Below are 21,702 nucleotides of genomic sequence, written 5' to 3' on the forward strand. Positions count from 1 at the left end.
CTTTGATTTACCAAAGTCTGAAAGCCGTAATTTCTGCAAAATATAGCGGAGCAGAACAAAACTTAAACATGATCTGTAACTCATCATGGTTAACTCATATACCGAAAATCCGCCCAATATCTGAAAGCGTTTAGAAAAAAACCTGTATACCAGTGATTTTCATCAATTTGTCAAGGTACAAAGCCCGCAATTTCGGCAAAATTTAGCCGAACGGAATTAAACTTAAACTTGATCTCTAACTCATCTTGGTTAACTTAACTCACGTATCCAAAATTATCCCAATATCTTGAAGCGTTTGAAAAAAGTCCATATACTTGTGATTTTCAAGAATTTATCAAAGTCCCAAGCCCGTTATTTCGGCAAACATAAGCCGTGCGGAACTAACTTTAACTTGATCTGTAATTCATCATGGTTGATTCATATACCAAAAATTAACTTATTATCTGAAGGCGTTTAGAAAAAAATCGGCGTATAATGGTTGTTGCGGAATGACGGAATGACGAACAAGGGTAAAAGTATATAGCGACGGTAGCTTCGTTACGGGGCCATACAAACCTGTGTATGTAACTGTGCATGCATGAAGCAAGAAACATGGAGTATGAAAATGAGTACAATAAACGTATCTTGTTATAAATTTTGTTAACTTAATAAAAGGGAGGTGTTATGTATTCGGACATTTTACCACGAACAAGCAAATCATGTGATTGTGTTTCTACAACTGTAACGGTATAATTTTATTTGTCTTCTGCTTTGCAATGCATTTTTCTTTTTCAATAACGTAGAGTTAGGAGAACGAAAAGTACACCTACTATTTCTTTTTATAAACACCCAGTACAACGTGTGTTATTGTTTTTTCATTTCTCTTTGTTCTATTATTAACATTACTTTTACTGTTGAATGGTTTTATGTAATATCTGTTTGACGTGGCTCGCTACTTATACATCTAGCCAATGTGTTTGTATTGGCTTTCATTTGTTGGTGGTTTGTTTTGTATATGCGACTTTTTGTATTTCTTTTGTTCTTATAACGTGGCTCTGTACTTTAGAAGATCGCGTCAGCATGATTTTGTTCTATAATATGTCATAATGATATATTTCTATTATGAATTACTGTATACGTTGAACCATAAACGTCAAAATCATTCAATTGCGTAGTGGAATTAACTTTTTGGGATTCTTATAAATTATATATATAACTTTTGGACTAGTTTAAATCTCAGGTCTATTTCTGAAATGTATTCTTACATACTTTTGATTTTTTTTAACCCTTTATGCCTATGTAAATTTTTAAATTGTTTGTATGCACATTGAACGACAAATTTATGTGACGTACACAAAATTTTCTGACGTCAGACACTCATATCAATCAATGTGTTCGTAGATAGTAGATGTTTTTGTGTTCTATTAAATTGTTCCTTTTAAAATTGTTATATGATGATAACTGATGTACCCATTTTTGGACTATTTTATTTATTGTGGTTGTTTATTTAACGCATCAATGTAAATAAGTATAACGGAATTTGATGAAATTGTCATTAAAGTGATAGGGTTAGCGCTATAGAACCAGGTTTAATCCACCCTTTTCTACATTTGAAAATGCCTGTACCAAGTCAGGAATATGACAGTTCTTGTCCATTCGTTTTTGATGCGATTTGTTATTTGATTTTGCTGTGTGATTATGGATTTTCCGAATTGATTTTTCTCTAAGTTGTGATTTTACTTTTTTTGTATGTTTTTTTTTCATGTTTTAGTGGGGTTCGTTTTATTTATTCTTTGGTTTTATATGTTATGTTGTGTGTCTCGTGTGCTGTTGTTTTTCCTTTCATTGTTGTCCGGTTTATATAGTAAATGAGAAAATGTGGTTACTATATAATGACATAGCTATATACACATAGAAAATAAAATATGCATTTAGAGAGCACTTACATTTGTAATAGCAACTACGGGTTAACGAATTTTCTGCTATTTCGGTCGAATTAACAAACGGATGTACTGTGTATGTCCTAAATCTGTTAAGACTAGTTCAAATATACATTTGTATAGTGAATCCCAATTATGCATCAAGACTTGACAGTTACTATATGCATTGAATATTGTATAAGACTTCTATTGGAATTATAATGAGAGTAATATTATTGGTTTATAACGTTAATTATTCAATACCTTGGAACAAATTTAAATGAAACTTGGTATCGTTAGGATGGTTTTTCCGTGAAAAGACATTATCGTTTTGATAGAAAATAACATTCATGTAATTAAATAATAATATTCCTAGCGAATCTATATACAGTTTGCGTTTTGTTTGTATAAAATATAATTATCAAAATACCACTTCCTTTTACCTCTAGATGATCATGTTGGTAGTTTTTTTTTCATTTTTATATGATTTATATTTGAGCAGCACTATAACAATAACATTTATTTATTAAACAAAACAGCCATAGAATATAGTCCTTTGTTTAAGGATTGCATTGTGTGAGACGATCGGTATGTTAAAACATACCGATCGACACACAATGAAATCCTCTGAAGCGCATCGATATTGTCACCTGGTATTTGTTTTTAAGATTTTAGTGAAATTATCATACTGAACTCTGAAAGCTTAATTTGATCATTCTACTGGTTGCTGATGAACTTGGTAAGTCACTGATACATATAGCTGTAGTGTTTGTACGGAATTGTGTTTATTATGGCAATGCATAAATTCATTATAGATCTTAAGAGCCAATTTACAACAAGTGTAACCGCCATTCTTTGACCGGATAGTTCTTTGCTTGCACAATTAATGCAGTATACTATTTACATAGTATCTTATTTCATTCTCTTTTTTTAAATCCCGCCTTTCGAGATAAAATATTTTTTCTAGTTTGTCCATTGATATAGAATTTTTACAACTTTTTTTTTACATTGTGATTCTGATCTTCATGTCATTACTGTATTCGTGAATTTAGTAAGTGTACGGTAAAGTTTAAATACGAACTCAAAAGAGTCCGTGTCAGTTAAAAAAAGTTTACAACAAAGGATGTATAACAATAAACATATTTTATACAAAAGACATGTATGAAAGAAATGAGGTCAATCTTTCATTTAAAGTAACTTGACGCGGAAACATTTTGTTTAAAACACGCATTGCATCTGTGTTTAAGAATTCATACATCGTGGGTACATGTTTACTTTAAATGAATTAAAATACCTTTACACGCTCTAGTATTTACGGTTTACTATTCAACATTGTTTCCTTAGTTGATTTGCCCGTTGTAACACGTTGTAAGAAAGAGAAAGAAAACAAAATATAGACAAAAAAAATCAAATATAATTGAATGGTAGACAATATGAATACAACGTTTATATTAATTTTTTTTATTATGACCTATACAGACAAATAATGTATTCCCCTCAAATACTACTTGAAATGACCATCACCAATACCACACGTTGATTAGCTATCGGTTTTTGCTATAGGGCTAGATACTAAAATAATCAGTAAATGAATATTTGTTATTGTTTTAATAATTTTTGTACCATTTTTTTTTATGAAAATGAAAAAAAATAAGCTACCGGATAAAATTTCAGAAATATACTGAAAATATATTCTATTTCAATACCTTTTTGTTGATTGTTTACAAAAACGATTTTGGAATAAACTTGAATCAACCATACATGTGTATGTTGTGTGGTAATCTATTTACTATCATTACGTATTCCTTTACAGTCATACTGGTGAAAAAGGACACTACTGTAAAAACATACAATGCACTGGAATGTCCCTGATTAGATGTTTTTTTTCTCTTTTTTATTCGATTTCTAAATTCACACAAGGGTTTAAGTACTTTATTTTTCTATGTTGAACACATGTAGTTCGGTTCAAATAATACAAACCCATAGCATGTGTATATTAATCTATATTAAATGTATATAAACGCAGAGATAACAAAGACTGATATAAAAATTTATGACATGTTATCTGATTATAATTACGTATACCTCACTCGCGTTTTGCTTACAAATACCGTCAATAATGCTCAAATGAAGAACGTTGAATGTAGAAAATAAATTGTGAAGTAAAGGAGTATTAATTCATGGGGTAACAAATACCTAGTATTTTCATTAATTGAAAGTTTATTATGTATATATGCATGACCTTTCACTGCAAAAGCATTTCAGTACGGAAGTGTATTTGCTGCCAAACCCGTTACTACATGAACATTGTTTGTTTCAGAAATACTCAATACCTATCCGATGATCATCTTTAGCTAGTAAGCCTTATTTGTTTCTATGCTTTGTACATACCAACAACATGAGATGCTACGTTTTGATCTTGTCTGAATTGGTAATATTTGTTTGCATGATTAGGCAAGGTAAGACATGTATCTTTGTTCATTATATTCAATTTGACTTTATAAATAAAATGTACAAGCGATTTAAAAAAAACTAAATAGCCGAGAGAGAGATGAGAAAATATATCGATTCAAAAATGCATCAGAATACAACAAAAACAAAAACACTTTCCGGTTCAATTAAAATAAAATTGGAATGGCGACTATCCTTATACATTACTTGATAACATGTATTTTCTTTTAGAGTGTGCTATCTATATCAAAAAGAACAACCCTTGTTAAATGCAACCGACAATAGCTGTTGCATAACTTTAGGTTAAATTATTAGTTGATAGTTATGTTATTGAACTGACAATATCATTTAGTACAATACAACTAATTTCAAAGAGTACACAGACACTATCACGTAATAATTCAATACAAAGGTAGTGTTACATTGTGTAGATAGGTCTCAGAGTCAATCATGCAATATCTTCTTTTTTAGATAAAGTTATAAATCAGCTGTTTATGTATACATATGTTGGACAAATAAAGAATTAAAGCGTTACTAATTTGTTAGATGCAGTCAGAATGTAACTTATGTTGCTGTTATGTATCAAATAAGAAATATAAGATGACATTTTTAATAACGTATTCTTATTTTTACTTTCTAGGTCTTCAAAACAAGTTGATATATTCGACTGAAAATACTATTACGGAAATCGACCTGCGCTCAAAGAGCGTATCAGTTCTTTTGGCAAATTTAGGAAGTAATATATATTCTTTGGATTGTGATTATAAAAATGGATATATTTATTTTCCGAGACATGATTTAAACGTCATATCAAGGTAGATACTTAGATTATATTCCATATATTTTTCAGTTAAAGAACTGTTCATTTGATTGTTATTTACTTTATATCATTTGTTATATTCATTTTAATATCATCATTATAATTATCATAATTATCATCATTATAACTATTATCATAATTATTATTACTATTTGGCATATTAGTAATGTCATTTATTAATTTATATTATGATCCGAGTACACAGTTATCGTCGTTGATTTTTGTCCCTAGTGTGGACAGTGTGTTACTTGCCATTTTTTTGGTACCCCTTCTTAATTTAATTCTTCATGTTTATTGGCTCAAATAGCACGAAGGGGATACAATTACATTGTGAACACAATGGATTCATGATTAGTATTCTCATTTATGACTTATATTTTGAAATTGACAATGAGGATCGATTGAAAACAAAACTTTATTACAAAAGAGATGAATTCAGCTTTCCAATTGCGAACTTTCTATTTTTAAGTAGCATCATTCCAGCAGCACATACATACGGTATATATATATCTCCCAATTAATACAATATTCCCGTGCTTGCATTTCCTATCATGATTTTCTTGATAGAGGTTGTTGATCACAAGGCAGCAATAAAATCAAGAGTTCCAAATGGTGAAGTTGAAATCATCTCTTCGTAAATACTACGAACGCCAATACGAGTTGGTTGACCGTTATAGAATAACCGTTTCACCAATGCAATGCTATCGGATATGCTTTTTACTACAATCCCCTTCCCTTTATAAATGTGACCTACCGAATCAAACCATTTACCGGATTTGTGTTCTCACAAGCAACACGACGGGTGCCACATGTGAAGCAGATCTGCTTACCCTCCCGGTGCACCTGAGATCACGCCTAGTTTTTGGTGTGGTTCATGTTGTTTATTCTTTAGTTTTCTATGTTGTGTCATGCGTACTATTATTTGCATGTTTGTCCTTTTCATTTTTAGCCATGGCGTTGTCAATTTATTTTCTATTTATGAGTTTGACTGTCCCTCTGATATCTTTCGTTCCTCTTTTACGTATTTTCGCGGTTCAGAGTCATATACAATTAATATTTATGTCAATGATTAAACTTCAAGTATACAACTAAATGTGACATAATCTGTTGTTGTTATTGTATTTCATTGTTTATGATGCGTTCTCAATTTGTTCATTCAGTGTGTCGAGTAACTTCTTTTTCTGTTGTAGATTTTCGTATGTGGCTAACAGCTCCTCTCGGTCGAATTCAGAACTTTTTTTTGTGTCGGCAAATTTTCGTAAAAGTCTGGTAACGGCACTACGATTGCCCGTTCTTCTTGATTGAAGCTTTGGTAGCTTCATTAGTCACGGCACCATAAATGTGGGGACGATATCTTATAATATGACTTTGATAAAATACACAACAGCTTTGTAGTTTGACGTTTACTAGTTACTAACCAAATATAAGGAGACGTTGCCGTGTGACGTCGACCTTAGATACAATGTGACTTCCGATACGTTGCCGGTCCCGCGGTCTCCTCAACAAGTTTTAATCAAAATTGACGGTTCACTTCTGACCCCAAACGTATTTGTAAGGACAAAGCAGCGAAGAAGAGGTACTCGGCAGAGATAAGACACAATACGTTCTCTAATTTTTGAAACATAGATATAAAGGATATTCATTAGTTCGTTGTTCAAATCGAATCGATAATAAACCAGTAATACTAGACATGTTATGTGAACAGATTTATCTATATAAAAAGACTAATTCATGTAAGGTTGATAGAAAATAAATGATTGACTCGGCTTGGAGTGTGAGTTTTGTTTAAATTCATAGTGTTATGGCTTTTGTACTAAATTGGAGTACATGCATGATATGTTTTTGCTCTCGAGTTGTCTGGTGAATAGGTTCATGTTAAAATTTTAGGTCTAGTATTTCTTACATTTTCGGCACTTTGTAGAATATAAAATGCTAAACTTTCTGAAATTAACTTTACACAGATTTCGTTATCCAGCAGACACACCATACTCAGTAGAAAATGTGATAACTGCAGCGCAACCAATATCACTAGTAATTGATACATTATACGAAAATGTATATTGGACAGAATTATACACAGGAAAGATTTGCAAATGCAATTTTAAGGGGCTTAATAAAGCATGTATACTGCAAGATGACAACATATATGCTATAACACTAGATCAGCGGAACAGGTTTGATTATTTATGCAATAGCTAACTATGAGTAGAACAAACAACAAAAACATGTTTTACTGAACTCTCACAGTTATTTGATCCTCACAAAAAAGTATTAAATTGAGACAATAATTCTGAAACTATAAACACTTTTTCTACGGATTTTCATATTTAAGAGTTTTCATGTATAAGATGGCTAAAAGTGTATGTATCAGACTAGACGTCAGAAAAATCAGAAGTGTTGAATACGAAAAATAAATACAAAATCAAACAATGTTGATAATTATAATACAAGGACGTACTGTTCTCTTTAAGAAATATCTTAAACGTACAACATATGAATTAAATAAAGGCAACAGTAGTACATGTATACCGCTGTTCGAAAATCATAAATTGGTTCAAAAATTGGCCAAAAACCAAAAATTAGGGAAACGCATCAAATAAAACATGAGAACTACAATACAACAGAAACACAAAATAAAATGTAACACACACAGCATCCCGACCGTGCAAGGGCTATATAGCCAGTCAAGGTCGTTAAAAACTTCAATTTGTTGTCAAACAGAAACGAACTATAATATAACAATGGCAATTTTGAAGGACTCTATATAGAACATTTTAAGAAGAGAAAGGTTAATTGAACATAGTTGTGTGGTATGCTAAACCTCCCGCTTTTATAGCAATGTTAAATATAACATTGAAATGACAACATTACATACATGTAACAGGACTACTATACAAATTGATAAAATTCATTACAAGACATAAATCCAATCCATCATTACTCACTCTGACCATTTGAAATGTGTTTTTTTTTTATTTGAAATGCAGATGGCTGTATTACAGTACATTTGGAACGACAAGAAAAATAAGAAGAGTACGATTAAATGGTTCCGAAAAACATACAGTTATAGATTCAGTCGAAGTAACTGGTTTAAGTATAGGTATGCTATCTCTCTGATAATATAATGAACATGATATGAAACATATTTGGCAATGTATAGAATATCCGTACTGACTTAAAGATTTAAAGTAACTGGTTGACATTGTTTTGAGTTTACATGTCTACCACAAAGAAACAGTTTGGATTCTTTTTACTGTCAATGTTTATGATTTAGTGAGTTAGGTATGCTTGAGAATTAATATTCAATTATTTTGATTCTAATTATGTTACTCTACTTACTTTTTTTTGTAGTTTAGTTTAGTTTAAACATATTTATTTAGAGTGGATTGGGAAACAAGTTTTGCAACTTCTATTAATCCCTTTCCACTTTGCGGGTGCGAGTGCTGCCTTGTAGCGGCATTAGCCTACTCTTTTTCGAAATCTACAAGGGTATCTTTAACGTGCAAGAGATATGTCTCTCTCTTAACACGGGTCAGCCATTTATCGTCCCCTTCCGATGGACTATCATCGTTTCCTCAAGACCATACTCGCAAATGGTGTTAAGGGAGAGCCGAAAATTGAGTTCCTGAAATTTTCATCCCAAACGGGAATCGAACCAGGAACATTTGTGTTAGTAGTCCGATGCACTAACCACTACACCACGGCTCTCTTTTTTTTGTAATATTTAATTATGAATTTAAGAGTTCCTTAATATGTTTACGTTAAAAAATCAATGTGTAGTGCTGTTCTTTGGGATAACCCTTATTGTAATACAGTAACGTTTCTAAGAGAGTGTAAATGTCAATAAATGTAACAGGTTGTTCTTTCCTTTGAATATCAGTTTCCTTATTTTGTGAATGATCTTATTTTTAGTATAAACATGTAAGAATACTTGTATTTTTTGTCTATCTGATGAGTTAAGCCTTTTTCAACTGGTTTTCATAGTTCGTTCTTATGTTGTACTGTTATACCACTGTCCCAGGTTAGGGGGAGGGTTGGGATCCCCCTGACATGTTTAGCCCCGCCACATTATTTATGCATTGCCTGTCCCAAGTCAGGAGCCTGTAATTCAGTGGTTGTCGTTTGTTTATGTGTTACATATTTGTGTTTCTTTAATTTTTTTTACATACATCATGCATGCAGGCCGTTAGTTTCTCGTTTGAATTGTTTTACATTGTCTTATCGGGGTCTTTTATAGCTGATTATGCGGTATGGGCTTTGCTCATTGTTAAAAGTCGTATGGTGACCTATATTTGTTAATGTTTATGTCAGTTTGGTCTTGTTGATACATGTAGCTGTATCATTGGCAATCATACCACATCTTCTTTTTTATATATTAAGATATAACAAAGTTCCATCATGTGGAAAGGATGTAAAATAGCTAAATGTAGTATCAAAACTAACATGAATGCATCTTTAATGTTGACATAATTCCTTCATTTGGCCTTTTAAGCATTGTGTTACTCGAGCGTCACTGATGTGTCTTTTTAAGACGAAACGCGCGTCTGACGTAAATGTTTTTTTTTTATCCTGGTATTTATAATGAGTTTATTTCTATATCAGATACCAATCGATGGCGACTTTACTATATGATACACGACAAAGGCCAACTAAAATCGTCATCTCTAAATGGAACCAATATCATTGATGTGTTTAGTACGAATAAAACACAAACAAGCATAGGTATATATGTATATGATATCAACATATACTGTACCAATGGTACCCAGCTATTGAAGGTCATATCATTCCAAGCAGCAGCATCATATGTTATACACACAGATACTGCAAAAACTCAAGGTGTTCTTTTGTATGACGAAATGGGTATGTATAAAACTAATTCTATTTGAGGAAATATGATTTTTAGCTTAAATATCTCATTGTGTTGTTTTATAATCATTCAAAAGGTTGAAAGAACGCAAGTGATATTTAATCTTATAAGTCGACAATAAACCGACAACGCAATAGCCAAAAAAAAAAAGGATTAAAAGACAAACAATAAAATTACAAAATACAATTCAGATAACTTGGCAGAACGAATTCCATCGGAGGATGATTTCAAAAACTCCGGAATAGTTAGCAGATCGTGTTTCACAAGTGGGATATGTCAATTAAGATCAAAAGGTGATACATTTTATTCGATACATTTGTATTAAAAAAGAAGAGTACGTTATTGTTGCTACAACACATACAACAATTTGAACTTACCGTTAATAAATTAAGTTTAATTTGATGTTAAACTAAATAAAAATAGATGATTAAATGCACAATGCAACAGAAGGTTTTGAAATGGAAGATGTATGTATTTATTCCTGTATTTATTTTTATTTTAATTTGTGAACGATTAATAAACACTAGACATTGAAATGCTGTCATGTTTTGATTGATATGACATTGTGATAACTTTTACCTTTAGCTATTACTATATGCATGTATGTCTCACTAGTTTTTACTATTGGGTGCTGCTTTCGCTTTTATGTTGATACTAATTTGTGTATGAAGTTTCTTTTGTTGCTGTTCATTACATGATTTATAAAGAATAAACATATTGTTAAACACGCATTTCGATGGAAAAGAAAACCAGTGGTTCATTTACACAAAAACAAAGAAGAAATGAGGAAAATCAAAATGAAAAGGTGTTTCATAAAAAAGAGTGACGCATAGGTCATGTACGCAAAATTATCCGTAATACTCGATAAAAAAAGACTCACAATAAATACATATACGGAATTGTCTAATGTATGTACTTAACAACTTTTAAGTTCTCTTCATTTACAAAAAAACGAGAATAAGTCTCACCATAGAAAATTTATCCGGAGAAACGTACTTGAAAATACACATTTATGCTATGAGTATGTTTATATTCTTCAATATTTTGTTCTGCATTCTAACAAAAAGCTTGATATTTTATGTTATACTGTGTGGGCTAGTATCATTAACAAATGTTTAATGCTTCATTTTTCTTTTGTAGAATCATAATTTTAAGAAGTGTAGAAGAAGGATATTTGTTTTTATATTTCGATGATGTATCTTTCTATCAATGGATTACTTAATCTTAGTATAATTGTGTATAATCTGGATATTGTATTATCGTTGTCATTGCTTTTAAGAACTTTGCAATTATATATAAAATATTTTCAAGAGCAATAATAAATTTCCGCCTGCACGGATTTTCAACGGTGAGTAAATATCTTTTCATCAGTTATGTATTTACTTTATATATGTATGTGTAGAAGTTCCATTTAAACATATAAACACGTCAGTACAATGCTATGATAACTGACTTCGAATAATAGTAACTGTTGCAAAATATATTTTTTTCTTTACTGAAGTAGTACAGCATAACACACCACTTTGTATAACATTACATTCCATTGTTTACATGTGCAAGTGTGTATAAAAAAAACCGAAACGATACAGCATAAAATGAATGCGTTCGACACGCGTATATTTTATTCAGCAAAGCTTTATGCCGAATGATTGAAAGCACGATATATATACAAATCGATATTGATTAGAAATAACATTTCGAAGTTAAAATCGAAGTTTCATTGTGATTTATTAATGTTTAAACGGACAATCTTGGAAGATGAAGTATGAGTACCGTTAAACAATTATGAGGAAACCATACTGCCTTCAACACTGATTATAATACATACCGTATGGCTATAAAATTTCCCGACATGTAAAAGATGACACAATCAATTGAGAAAAATAACAGAATAATTTGCCAAAAAACTTTTTGACAAAAAAAAACAATATGATAGATATGTATGTTTATATTAAAGTGATTTGTACATTCAACAATGTTATAACTCATCTTTAAACAGTTCTGTTTAATATGACCGCGTATGTTGCAGATTTGATGTATCTTGAACTTATACTTTAATACATATCTTTTAAAGTATTGGAGAAACTTTGATTTGTCATACAGCCAGGAATCACCTTTAAATGGTAGCCAACGAAAGACAAAGAGTTCAACAATATTTGTATGTAACTTTATAAGTCATATGATACAAATTAAAATGTCAACTTAATTGTTCAAATACATGTCTAATATTGTGACTTTTCTTTACTCAATATTCATCTCCTTACTATGAATTCAAATGGAATATAGATGTTCAATGAGTTCACAATCTAGTATTATGTCGCTCGTAAATAAAAATGTCAATCCAAAACTCCAATGATCGTTTGCGAATACAAGTATCTTTATATATATATATATAAAGGTTTGAACGTAGTTTTCAATTTAGACTCGTTTATATTTTTTGTTTGGGCATGTATCATATTTTCCCTCCGGTTTATATGATCCGTTCATCCTATATATTGACTCTTAAAATTCAAGAGTTAATCTAAAAATGAGGGTACTTTCTCTAAAAAATGAGGGTACTTTTTATATGGCCTTCCAAATACCGTTTCGATCCCTAACATCACTGAAGAGACATTTATTGTCGAAATCCGGATATGGTGTACTAAAGAAATATTGACACCGAATGTTTGTGGCACAACATCCTGTCCACAAGTTAACAATTTTTTTTTTCTGTGACGTATTAAATTTATATTAACATCTTGTGATCAATTTTATTTGGCAATCGTCAATGGCAGTCAGCAGGGTTAAAGAACATCAGTTGTTCGACCTGTTAGTCAAATGCGTTTTGTTTAAATATACTTTTTCACGCTTTTGGTCTTTTGGAAAATGTTGTTTGTGCTGTTTTTAGACCCTTCTACAACGAAATTTGTTTGACATGCACACGTATAAAAATTGCGGTTTTTATCCAACGCAGTCATAGGTTTGAACGTAGTTTTCAATTTAGACTCGTTTATATTTTTTGTTTGGGCATGTATCATATTTTCCCTCCGGTTTATATGATCCGTTCATCCTATATATTGACTCTTAAAATTCAAGAGTTAATCTAAAAATGAGGGTACTTTCTCTAAAAAATGAGGGTACTTTTTATATGGCCTTCCAAATACCGTTTCGATCCCTAACATCACTGAAGAGACATTTATTGTCGAAATCCGGATATGGTGTACTAAAGAAATATTGACACCGAATGTTTGTGGCACAACATCCTGTCCACAAGTTAACAATTTTTTTTTCTGTGACGTATTAAATTTATATTAACATCTTGTGATCAATTTTATTTGGCAATCGTCAATGGCAGTCAGCAGGGTTAAAGAACATCAGTTGTTCGACCTGTTAGTCAAATGCGTTTTGTTTAAATATACTTTTTCACGCTTTTGGTCTTTTGGAAAATGTTGTTTGTGCTGTTTTTAGACCCTTCTACAACGAAATTTGTTTGACATGCACACGTATAAAAATTGCGGTTTTTATCCAACGCAGTCATAGGTTTGAACGTAGTTTTCAATTTAGACTCGTTTATATTTTTTGTTTGGGCATGTATCATATTTTCCCTCCGGTTTATATGATCCGTTCATCCTATATATTGACTCTTAAAATTCAAGAGTTAATCTAAAAATGAGGGTACTTTCTCTAAAAAATGAGGGTACTTTTTATATGGCCTTCCAAATACCGTTTCGATCCCTAACATCACTGAAGAGACATTTATTGTCGAAATCCGGATATGGTGTACTAAAGAAATATTGACACCGAATGTTTGTGGCACAACATCCTGTCCACAAGTTAACAATTTTTTTTTCTGTGACGTATTAAATTTATATTAACATCTTGTGATCAATTTTATTTGGCAATCGTCAATGGCAGTCAGCAGGGTTAAAGAACATCAGTTGTTCGACCTGTTAGTCAAATGCGTTTTGTTTAAATATACTTTTTCACGCTTTTGGTCTTTTGGAAAATGTTGTTTGTGCTGTTTTTAGACCCTTCTACAACGAAATTTGTTTGACATGCACACGTATAAAAATTGCGGTTTTTATCCAACGCAGTCATAGGTTTGAACGTAGTTTTCAATTTAGACTCGTTTATATTTTTTGTTTGGGCATGTATCATATTTTCCCTCCGGTTTATATGATCCGTTCATCCTATATATTGACTCTTAAAATTCAAGAGTTAATCTAAAAATGAGGGTACTTTCTCTAAAAAATGAGGGTACTTTTTATATGGCCTTCCAAATACCGTTTCGATCCCTAACATCACTGAAGAGACATTTATTGTCGAAATCCGGATATGGTGTACTAAAGAAATATTGACACCGAATGTTTGTGGCACAACATCCTGTCCACAAGTTAACAATTTTTTTTTCTGTGACGTATTAAATTTATATTAACATCTTGTGATCAATTTTATTTGGCAATCGTCAATGGCAGTCAGCAGGGTTAAAGAACATCAGTTGTTCGACCTGTTAGTCAAATGCGTTTTGTTTAAATATACTTTTTCACGCTTTTGGTCTTTTGGAAAATGTTGTTTGTGCTGTTTTTAGACCCTTCTACAACGAAATTTGTTTGACATGCACACGTATAAAAATTGCGGTTTTTATCCAACGCAGTCATAGGTTTGAACGTAGTTTTCAATTTAGACTCGTTTATATTTTTTGTTTGGGCATGTATCATATTTTCCCTCCGGTTTATATGATCCGTTCATCCTATATATTGACTCTTAAAATTCAAGAGTTAATCTAAAAATGAGGGTACTTTCTCTAAAAAATGAGGGTACTTTTTATATGGCCTTCCAAATACCGTTTCGATCCCTAACATCACTGAAGAGACATTTATTGTCGAAATCCGGATATGGTGTACTAAAGAAATATTGACACCGAATGTTTGTGGCACAACATCCTGTCCACAAGTTAACAATTTTTTTTTCTGTGACGTATTAAATTTATATTAACATCTTGTGATCAATTTTATTTGGCAATCGTCAATGGCAGTCAGCAGGGTTAAAGAACATCAGTTGTTCGACCTGTTAGTCAAATGCGTTTTGTTTAAATATACTTTTTCACGCTTTTGGTCTTTTGGAAAATGTTGTTTGTGCTGTTTTTAGACCCTTCTACAACGAAATTTGTTTGACATGCACACGTATAAAAATTGCGGTTTTTATCCAACGCAGTCATAGGTTTGAACGTAGTTTTCAATTTAGACTCGTTTATATATATATATATATATATATATATAGCCATGTATCACCATCATTGACGATCCGATGGATACATCTGTTGTAGGGTTGTCACTGACTCAGACGTACTTATGAATATAATTATTTTCTGTGACTGTATCTTAATTTAATTTGTAGGATCCTTTACTATAGATAATTTAGCTGATCTGTAACAATAACATCTTCATGCCTTATATATATTATGTCCTGTAGTACGCCGCTAGATTAAAACTGACGAGGAAAGGTAACATGCGGCCAGCGAAAGCTCAATTTTATTGTAGACCCCAGGTGGTCGTGTGGCCTAGCGGGACGGCTGCAGTGCAGGCGATTTGGTGTCACGATATCCCAGTAGCATGGGTTCGAAATCCCGGCGAGGGAAGAACCAAAAATTTGCGAAGGCAAATTTACAGATCTAACATTGTTGGGTTGATGATTAGACGAGTTGTATATATATATATATATATATATAAACGAGTCTAAATTGAAAACTACGTTCAAACCTATGATTGCGTTGGATAAAAACCGCAATTTTTATACGTGTGCATGTCAAACAAATTTCGTTGTAGAAGGGTCTAAAAACAGCACAAACAACATTTTCCAAAAGACCAACAAAGTGAAAAAGTATATTTAAACAAAACGCATTTGACTAACAGGTCGAACCACTGATGTTCTTTAACCCTGCTGACTGCCATTGGCGACTGCCAAATAAAATTGATCACAAGTTGTAACAAACTGGATCTTAATATAAATTTAATACGTCACAGAAAAAAAAAAAAAAAAAAAAAAAAAAAAATTGTTAACCTGTGGCCACGATGTTGCGCCACAAAATTGTGGTGTCAATATTTCTTTAGTACACCAGATCTAGATTTCGACAATATATGTCTCTTCAGTGATGTTAGGGATCGAAACGGTATTTGGAAGGCCATATAATTTACTCTCAATTTAAGATTGACTCTTGATTTAAGAGTCAATATAGGATGAACGGATCATATAAACCGGAGGGAAAATATGATACATGCCCAAACAAAAAATATATATTAACGAGTCTAAATTGAAAACTACGTTCAAACCTATGATTGCGTTGGATAAAAACCGCAATTTATATACGTGTGCATGTCAAACAAATTTCGTTGTAGAAGGGTCTAAAAACAGCACAAACAAAATTTTCCAAAAGACCAACAAAGTGAAAAAGTATATTTAAACAAAACGCATTTGACAAACAGGTCGAACAACTGATGTTCTTTAACCCTGCTGACTGCCATTGGCGACTGCCAAATAAAATTGATCACAAGTTGTAACAAACTGGATCTTAATATAAATTTAATACGTCACAGAAACAAAAAAATTGTTAACCTGTGGCCACGATGTTGCGCCACAAAATTGTGGTGTCAATATTTTTTTAGTACACCGGATCTAGATTTCGACAATATATGTCTCTTCAGTGATGTTAGGGATCGAAACGGTATTTGGAAGGCCATATAATTTACTCTCAATTTAAGATTGACTCTTGATTTAAGAGTCAATATAGGATGAACGGATCATATAAACCGGAGGGAAAATATGATACATGCCCAAACAAAAAATATATATAAACGAGTCTAAATTGAAAACTACGTTCAAACCTATGATTGCGTTGGATGAAAACCGCAATTTATATACGTGTGCATGTCAAACAAATTTCGTTGTAGAAGGGTCTAAAAACAGCACAAACAACATTTTCCAAAAGACCAACAAAGTGAAAAAGTATATTTAAACAAAACGCATTTGACTAACAGGTCGAACAACTGATGTTCTTTAACCCTGCTGACTGCCATTGGCGACTGCCAAATAAAATTGATCACAAGTTGTAACAAACTGGATCTTAATATAAATTTAATACGTCACAGAAAGAAAAAAAAATTGTTAACCTGTGGCCACGATGTTGCGCCACAAAATTGTGGTGTCAATATTTCTTTAGTACACCAGATCTAGATTTCGACAATATATGTCTCTTCAGTGATGTTAGGGATCGAAACGGTATTTGGAAGGCCATATAATTTACTCTCAATTTAAGATTGACTCTTGATTTAAGAGTCAATATAGGATGAACGGATCATATAAACCGGAGGGAAAATATGATACATGCCCACACAAAAAATATATATAAACGAGTCTAAATTGAAAACTACGTTCAAACCTACGATTGCGTTGGATGAAAACCGCAATTTTTATACGTGTGCATGTCAAACAAATTTCGTTGTAGAAGGGTCTAAAAACAGCACAAACAACATTTTCCAAAAGACCAATAAAGTGAAAAAGTATATTTAAACAAAACGCATTTGACTAACAGGTCGAACAACTGATGTTCTTTAACCCTGCTGACTGCCATTGGCGACTGCCAAATAAAATTGATCACAAGTTGTAACAAACTGGATCTTAATATAAATTTAATACGTCACAGAAAAAGAAAAAAAAATTGTTAACCTGTGGCCACGATGTTGCGCCACAAAATTGTGGTGTCAATATTTCTTTAGTACACCAGATCTAGATTTCGACAATATATGTCTCTTCAGTGATGTTAGGGATCGAAACGGTATTTGGAAGGCCATATAATTTACTCTCAATTTAAGATTGACTCTTGATTTAAGAGTCAATATAGGATGAACGGATCATATAAACCGGAGGGAAAATATGATACATGCCCAAACAAAAAATATATATAAACGAGTCTAAATTGAAAACTACGTTCAAACCTATGATTGCGTTGGATAAAAACCGCAATTTTTATACGTGTGCATGTCAAACAAATTTCGTTGTAGAAGGGTCTAAAAACAGCACAAACAACATTTTCCAAAAGACCAACAAAGTGAAAAAGTATATTTAAACAAAACGCATTTGACTAACAGGTCGAACAACTGATGTTCTTTAACCCTGCTGACTGCCATTGGCGACTGCCAAATAAAATTGATCACAAGTTGTAACAAACTGGATCTTAATATAAATTTAATACGTTACAGAAAAAGAAAAAAAAAATGTTAACCTGTGGCCACGATGTTGCGCCACAAAATTGTGGTGTCAATATTTCTTTAGTACACCAGATCTAGATTTCGACAATATATGTCTCTTCAGTGATGTTAGGGATCGAAACGGTATTTGGAAGGCCATATAATTTACTCTCAATTTAAGATTGACTCTTGATTTAAGAGTCAATATAGGATGAACGGATCATATAAACCGGAGGGAAAATATGATACATGCCCAAACAAAAAATATATATAAACGAGTCTAAATTGAAAACTACATTCAAACCTATGATTGCGTTGGATAAAAACCGCAATTTTTATACGTGTGCATGTCAAACAAATTTCGTTGTAGAAGGGTCTAAAAACAGCACAAACAACATTTTCCAAAAGACCAACAAAGTGAAAAAGTATATTTAAACAAAACGCATTTGACTAACAGGTCGAACAACTGATGTTCTTTAACCCTGCTGACTGCCATTGGCGACTGCCAAATAAAATTGATCACAAGTTGTAACAAACTGGATCTTAATAGAAATTTAATACGTCACAGAAAAAAAAATTGTTAACCTGTGGCCACGATGTTGCGCCACAAAATTGTGGTGTCAATATTTCTTTAGTACACCAGATCTAGATTTCGACAATATATGTCTCTTCAGTGATGTTAGGGATCGAAACGGTATTCAGCACAAACAACATTTTCCAAAAGACCAAAAGAGTGAAAAAGTATATTTAAACAAAACGCATTTGACTAACAGGTCGAACAACTGATGTTCTTTAACCCTGCTGACTGCCATTGGCGATTGCCAAATAAAATATATATATATATAAGTACGTCTAGTCAGTGACAACTCTACAACAGATGTATCCATCGGATCGCCATCTATGATGGTGATACACGGCTGTGTGCATAATGTATATACAGCTCGTCTAAACATCAACCCAACAATGTTAGATCTGTAAATTTGCTTTCGCAAATTTTTGGTTCTTCCCTCGCCGGGATTCGAACCCATGCAACTGTGATATCGTGACATCAAATCGCCTGCACTGCAGCCGTCCCGCTAGACCACACGACCACCTGGGGTCTCAAAAAAAGAGCCTTCAGTGGGCATGTGTTACCTTTCCACGTCAGTTTTAATCTAGCGGCGTACTACAGTACATGATATATAAGGCATGAAGATGTTATGATTACAGATCAGCTAAATTATCTATAGTAAAGGATCCTAAAAATTAATATAAGATACAGTCACAGAAAATAATTATATTCATAAGTACGTTTGAGTCAGTGACAACCCTACAACAGATGTATCCATCGGATCGCCATCAATTATGGTGATACGTTGGGTTGATGTTTAGACTAATTGTATATACATTATGTACACAACCATGTATCACCATAATTGATGGCGATCCGATGGATACACCTGTTGTAGGGTTGTCACTGACTCAGACGTACTTATATATATATATATATATATATAATTGTCACTAATGAAGAAATCTTCATAGAAAACTGTCGAAGGGAAACTCTAGAATAAAGCAGAAGTTAAAATTAACGATAGAATATTATGATCATAACGAGAGGTACAACCCTAACCCTAATCCTAATCCTAACATAAACCCTAACCTACATGTATGTGGTTGTTCCAATGATTTCTAAACTGCAAAATTATAACATTATTTTGTAAACAATTATAAAAAATGTATTCACCTCAATAATGTATCTCATAGGGTCACACAATACTTTTAAAATAATTGGGTCTAAAAAGCAGAAACATTGGTTTAACACATACCTTTTTAACGTCGATCATTTCAAATAGATGTCACACCATCGATATTGAAATTGTCCTCATGTGATAATTCTTATGTCGTTTTCGATGACAAATAAATATAGTTGTTTGCATGTTTTGATGGAATCACACCCCTTTAAACATATTTTGATCAATTGTTTTTTCCTGTCGAAAACAACATTAATAATGTTTATGTTATGAAAGTGTAGATTTCAACATTAGTGTATTTAATGTTTATATTCCCTGCTGGTGAGTGTGCCGTTTTATTATTATAGTTAGATATTCAAACAAAAATAAGTTTCTAACTCTCTGAATTAATGATAGCCATGGCAAGGCCATTCATTAATTGTGTAAATCAGATTGAAATTAAGAAATAATTCATGGGGGCTTGAATATATCGTGATTTTACCACGGGTTGGCCCTTTATGACAAATATTTTACCCTGAGCGTTAGCGAGGGGTAAAATATCGGCATAAAGGGACAACTCGTGGTAAAATCTAGATATATTCAAGCCCCCATGAATTATTTCGATCCTTATAGGACAAATACGGCAATTCTTTTGGATCAAAGCGCTCTAGGTGGAGGCAAATATTTGCCGTTCTCATAAATAAACGCACTATTACATTGGCGTAAAAGAACGGAACAATCTGAATTAGTGACATGTTTTAAATATTTAAAATAACGTATTTAGATAGTTTTGTGTGAATTTAAATGATAATTTACTTAAATGTCTAACATGTATAAAAAAAAAAATGGCTTATAACACATTTTATAATCGTTTGTTTACGTTTCCTTCTTGTGATGATTTTCGGATTCACAAGCGTGAATTTTCCCGTAAAATGATTATATTCTTACGTCATCGTTCTATGACGTCGGGTTCCTCATTCATTAAAAAACATATGACGTGGGGTACAATGGGAACAGCCCACGCAATATATATTCATATTTTACCACGAGTGTGTACTCAAAGCGTTTGAAGGACGTCATGTTAGAATAATCGTTATAAACTTAAAATGTTTTTGTTTTTGTTTTACAGAAACAAGTGAGTGCCAAAACTAACAGGAACAGATATAGTTCATACTGCAGACATGTCAATGTTAAAACATCAAATATGTTATGCATATTCTTAAGGTTGCTAAACAACGACTAAAATGTAACAATTATAAGCCATGTTATTGTGTTATTGATATAATTCATGTATGGATTGTTTTTAATTCATTAAAAATACATTTTTTTTTAAATAAGAACAAAAAAATATGAATTGTACATGTTGTTCGGGCATCAATTATAAGAATTGTTTATTATTGAGAGATATACGATATGATACGTACAGTGCAGGTATATGGTACAATCCAGAGTATTTTATGCCCAATTTATGGGCATTATGTTTTCTGGTCTGTGCGTCAGTCTGTTCGTTCGTTTGCTTGTCTGTTCGTTCGTCTGTTCATTCGTCCGTTTTTACCGCTTCAGGTTACAGTTTTTGGTCGAGGTCGTTTTTGATAAAGATGAAGTTCAATTACTTTAACACCTATTACACATTTTCCCTTAGATATGATCTTTCCAATTTTAATGTTAAATTATAGTTTTTTCCATTTTCATGGTCAATTGAACATATAAAATGATAGTGCGGATAGGG

At 32.2% G+C, this 21,702-nt stretch overlaps 1 protein-coding gene across 1 annotated transcript; it reads left to right on the forward strand.

The window, feature by feature from the left end:
• The first annotated feature begins 7,098 nt into the window (after window positions 1-7,098).
• LOC134695299 (low-density lipoprotein receptor-related protein 6-like) lies at window positions 7,099-11,187 on the forward strand. Its single transcript, XM_063556522.1, has 4 exons — window positions 7,099-7,343; window positions 8,157-8,269; window positions 9,772-10,032; window positions 11,180-11,187. The coding sequence occupies exons 1-4, from the start codon at window positions 7,099-7,101 to the stop codon at window positions 11,185-11,187; spliced, it is 627 nt and encodes a 208-aa protein (XP_063412592.1).
• Window positions 11,188-21,702: the final 10,515 nt, after the last annotated feature.

The sequence above is a fragment of the Mytilus trossulus genome, chromosome 13 (assembly GCF_036588685.1).
Source record: "Mytilus trossulus isolate FHL-02 chromosome 13, PNRI_Mtr1.1.1.hap1, whole genome shotgun sequence".
Taxonomy (NCBI): Eukaryota; Metazoa; Mollusca; class Bivalvia; order Mytilida; family Mytilidae; genus Mytilus; species Mytilus trossulus.